This window comes from Arachis hypogaea, chromosome 4, assembly GCF_003086295.3.
Source record: "Arachis hypogaea cultivar Tifrunner chromosome 4, arahy.Tifrunner.gnm2.J5K5, whole genome shotgun sequence".
Taxonomy (NCBI): Eukaryota; Viridiplantae; Streptophyta; class Magnoliopsida; order Fabales; family Fabaceae; genus Arachis; species Arachis hypogaea.
The window spans coordinates 95,122,949-95,128,410 of NC_092039.1; the positions used below are offsets into that span (position 1 = coordinate 95,122,949).

The window sequence follows — 5,462 nt, forward strand, 5'->3', positions numbered from 1 at the left end:
ACTATAAACGAGATATATGTTAATTTTTCTTCAAATTCTATATATCTCGCTTATTGTATAAATAAGATACATTTATAGTTGGTGAAAACTCAGGTGCATGAAGTTGATAATTGAGAGTCGTTAAATAATTTGATTGATTTGACTAAATTTTTATCTAACGACTCTCAATTATTAGCTTCACGTGAAGTCGACTGTACCTGAATTTCGACCTTCATAGTTATTTCGTTTATACTGTAAACGAGATATATGTATTATTATTAAAAAGATTACAATTAAAATAATATCAATTTAATTTTTATTTTTAAATTAATCTAATTTTTAAAAGTTATATCTTAAAACTGTTCATCTTAAGAATATAAAAATGTGTTTGGTTTGTATTTTTATTTTTAATATTTTTTATTTTAAAAATTTATAAGGAAAAGAGAAAACAAAACGTGAAAATAAAAAATTATTGTTATTATTATTTTTTCTTTTTGCTTCATAAAATTTAAAAAATATAAAATACTAAAATAAACATTTAAACAAAATGCACCCTAATGTTTCCAATGCCACGCATTTTTTTTTTCCAATGACACATTAAATCATTAATCACAAGGCAGAATCCATTACTCACAAGGATCATTTCCAAGCATGTATAATTTCATGAACAAAATTCAATTTGGACTTCACTCTCCTTGACTCAAAGGAAGGAGAATTTGTATACTCTATCAATGTAATAAAAATGGCAGAAATTCCTTTTATGTTGTTATGGTATCACAAACAACACAGTGAGTGGATACTAATCTTGCCATGACACTTCCCTCTTCAATGGCCAAATTCTTGCTTCTCTTGTTCCACAAATGCACAGCATAGCTCTCACCATTAGAAAGTTCATCAATCTGGCTTTCCACCCATCTTGATTCCAATTCGCCTTCCGGTTTCTTGTAAAGCTTCCCAATTCCATTCCAATCCACAGGGTAGAAGGCCTTAGGTGGCAAAATAGTAATGTTATGGCCTTCGAGCCGCGCCATAACCCTCGACACCAAGTATGGTCCATTGTTACCCCATTTGTTCCCATTGAAAGTAGTGGAGAATTCCTGTAAAAATTCCCACACAACAGGATGGTTATTGTCAAACATCATAACCGCATTGTTTAACCTATTCCATTGCTTGGTAGTGAAGTCAAGACTTTGTGCTCCAATTGCATTCCTCAAGTCCAAGAAATCTTTTAGCACTATGATGTCTGTGTCCATGTAACCGCCTCCATATTTGTACAACATCGCGAGCCGAACAAGATTCGACAGGTTTTGAGACAGAGGAATGTCTCCAGGATCTCTGTTACCACTCTTGATCAGTTCAAGCCAAGCCTCCGCCGGCGTGTCCTTAACCAAGAAGGGCACGTCCGGAGTTATGGCGCCAACTTTGAAGCCGCGATCAATCAACGGCTTCAAAGTTGCATATCCACTGTCGGTGTCCATTGATCTTGACACAACTATTAAGCACCCGTCCGGGTGGGCTTTAAAGAATGTGTCCATGGTAAGAAATTCTCTTTTCCCAAAGTGTTTCGCCGGCGAAAACCATATAATGTGGAACAGAACAGAGCAACCTTTGTTCAAGAAACCGGTGACTCTATCATGAAATTGTTGTGACAATGTTGTAGAGTGTAGTAACTCTAGCTTAGGAATCTGTGTTCTGAACCATGCCATTCTTACTTCTCTTGATGCATTTGCCGGTGGAATAAGAGGGTCATAGTTTGCTGAATCACTAGTTGTTGACTCTTCAAATGATGATGAATCTGTTCCATGATTTGTTGAATTGAAGTAAAGGATTCTAGAATTTGAGTATTTGCTTTGAACATAGCAGAAGATGAATACTATTGCAAAGATAATGGCATAGAAGAATGGTGATTTTGGGTTGCGGCTTTTCTGTTTGTATTCAAAGATCTTCCTTGATATATGTTTAGAACGCATCATTGCCAAAGAGCCAGATGAATCCATCTATGATACTAACATTATGGAATTATATTTTAGAGATTTTGTATATATAAGCTACCACAAAGATTAAAGCTCTATGGCGATTGATGTAAGAAATATTAAGTTTTCTTATCATTACTATCAAAATTGTATAGTAACTTTTATTTAGCAAGATGATACTCCAAATTGTACATTTATTCTTTTCGTTTTCAATAATATGTAGCTTTTGGAACTTCAAATTTTGGCTTTGTTATCAGTATCAAGGTTGCTAATTTATTAACCTTATATTAATGCCTATTACAATTAATTTGAAACCAGATTGATGATGAAATCATTTATTTAGATCTAACAATTTTAATTATATCAAATCAGGCTTATAGAAGTTAGGTGGCAGGTGCATTTAGAATTTTTTTTGTCATCATCAACCACGTCAAAACGCGCTTATTTCCCTTCCCTCCCCCTTTCCTTTTTTTTTTTAAACATTTGTATTTATTATGACAATATTGATGCTGGCTGAGTATAATTTCACATTTGAAAGTGAAGAATAGAACGTAATAATAAGGTATGATTTTGTAAATAAGTTGTATGTCGTTTTCCACGACCTTTTGTTTTCCGTTAATTTTCATTTCTAGTTTTTACAACGAGGAATGTACCATTAGAATATATTATTTTTCACCATCAGTTAATCATTAATATTTAAAAGTGTGGATTAAAAATATAATGTTAAATTATTAGACTAAAAAAATTGAATTAATAACTAAAAACAATAGTCAAAAATAATAAATTTTAAATTTTATAATTTTGTAAAAAAGAAAAAAAAAGCAAGCTAGTTAGGTAAAAGTAAAAAATGAAAAAATTCAAATTGACTATGATTTTATTGGTTCACTATTTTTACTTTTTCTTGATAAATCTTAATAATCTAAAATATTAAAAATTACAAAAATGATATTTATATAATAAAATTAGTCATTATGTATTTATACATGTATAGTCTAATTCATTTTTAGTATGTATTTTATATTTTTATATATGTTTTATTTTGGTGACTAAATTTAAAAATTAATTTTAGTGTACATCTAACATAATTGTAAAAATTAATATAGAAAATGTAAAAATAATTAAACAAGACTACTATTTCATTTTCAAATTAAAAAAAATAAATATATTTATAGAAAAATATATAATAATTAATTGAACAACTATTTTTTTTTGTATGCACGTGGTATTTTTTAATATATTATCTTTGTAAAAAAGCAAAACAGAACATTCACATCGATCTCTATCCAAAGACAAGAAAAGCATGTATCTAAATATTTCAGAGATCGAACATTCGAACCTCTTTGTTTGTCCCTTTTTTTTTTCTCTCTTCTTTTAGGCTAATAATATCCAATTTGTTATTTTCTTACTTTTCAATAAGGGTTATATTTGTCTAAATTTTTGTCCTAATTTTAACTACTTATTGTCATACATTTTCCATATAAACATTATGTAATTTTGGCATCGTACTTTGGCATTGCATGATCTCATATTTTTTTAATTTCTAGGTCATTTATAGATTTGCAATCCTTAATTGTGTAAAGAACTGGAACCAAGGGTTTAAGGATAAAGCTGAAAGGGGGAGAAAATTTTCAGAAACAACTACAAGGACAACGTAACCGCAGTATCCAAGCTCACTGGCAAGTGGCAACCAAAATTACACCAAAGATGCCGGAGGCATTTTAAAGTAACCTTTTGCAGCGGTTAAGTTAAGCGTTGCAAAAATATTTTGAGAAATGCATGGGCTTCAATCAATTTAACGTTTTAGCTTTAACCATATAAATAAATATTTAAGAGAAAATACAACAAATTAAAAAACGAGAAACTCTTGGGCCAGTATTTTTTAGTATTTTTTGTCATTATTTGACCAATATAAATATTAAATTATTTTTAACAAATAAATTTTACTAATTCATACGTGCAAATTTCGAAATAATATAAGTACAAACGGTATTGATTCATGTATATAAATTTTGGTAAATATTTTACAAACTATATATTTTTTGTGTGCAAAGTTCCTTTATAAATTATTATTGACTAAATACTAACAAAAAAATAATAATATTTATTGAACATATAGCATTGTTCTTGAAAAATACTAATACATTAAACTTCTGAGACATAGATATATCGCCAGCACGTAAATGTGCCATCAGAAAAATGTCTACAGAATTGTGGGAGGAATAATATGGCATCGGAGACAGCATATATTTTGGACAACGGCGAGACCCCCTTAACCGTTGTCGGCCGATGGCAATGGTGTGGTGAGAAGGCCATTGATGAAGCTGATTTCATATCCTTGATCGTAGGAGTGTTCATGGATTAGATTTTGTAGCGACCATCAATTTTAAAAATATAAATATAAATAAGTTATAAGGTATTTTACAAAATTAGAGTTCTTTATTTTTAGAAAATTATTTTATTATCAGTAATTGAATTAATTTTATAACAATTTGAATTCAATTAAATTTATATTATTATTATTATTATTATTATTATTATTATTATTATTATTATTATTCATAAAGCTCGAGAACAAAAGACGGCTTCGATTAGGCATATATATATTTACTATCATTATGCATTACGTGGCACATATATATCATAAGGCATATATACAATAAAGAAGCCAAGGCGGCTTACTAATTAATCGTACATATATATATGTCTGTGTGCGTGTGTGCGAGAGAAAGAAAGAAAGAAAGAAAGAAAACGGTGAGAGAAAAGAGCGTGACCGAGAGAGAACGTAAACCCCATCGAATTTTCGGCTACGATTTCTTGCAATCTGTAACTCCGACCCAATCAAAAATCTAATCCGGTAAAAGTATTCATTTCCTCCTCCTCTACATGTTGGCAGCACTTTTGATCGGTAGAAGTTGATGATGATGTAGTTCTTCTACTCCTTGAGTTCGGCCAATGGGAGTTCTAGGAGGCACAGACGATTCTGGACGTTTTCTTCTTCGATAGCTTGGTCAGAAAGCTTCTCCGGAGCTTTGAATATTTTGATTTTGTACGAAGGTATAGTTTTGGTTTCTCGTAGTTAATGTTTAATGTCACGTGAGAACTTAGGTTAGAAGACCTTAAGATAGGAATGAACTGAATGAATAATTGATGATTTGTGTATATAGTATAAAATGTGTGGTTTAGCTGTTATTAATAATTTGCTGTTGAAGTTGGTTGGTTTTGGAAAAAGATTTAATATTGGTATTTGTTTGATTTTGAAATAATTTGTTACTGGAAATGATTTGAATGACTGAGAGGTGTTTGGTTTGGTAGTTGGGACCCTTGAAGGATGACAGAAATTCGAGTTTTAGAGGAGATACTGCCAAAATTTCTATAAGAATTGGAGTTTTGATTGGAAGTGTTATTTTAGAAAGGAAAGAGATTATTATGTGGCTTGTGTATTTGAGACTATTTGTTGATCCTTTGTCGCAAGATGTGACCGGGCACTTTAACTCCCTGGATTCCCCCATG

The 5,462-nt window shown here is 30.6% G+C and overlaps 1 protein-coding gene across 1 annotated transcript; it reads right to left on the reverse strand.

Moving 5' to 3' along the window:
• Positions 1–609: 609 nt before the first annotated feature.
• LOC112796997 (uncharacterized) lies at positions 610–1,975 on the reverse strand. The gene has a single exon (XM_025839708.2). It carries the CDS (start codon positions 1,950–1,952, stop codon positions 738–740), a length of 1,215 nt encoding a protein of 404 aa, XP_025695493.2. The 5' UTR covers positions 1,953–1,975; the 3' UTR covers positions 610–737.
• Positions 1,976–5,462: the final 3,487 nt, after the last annotated feature.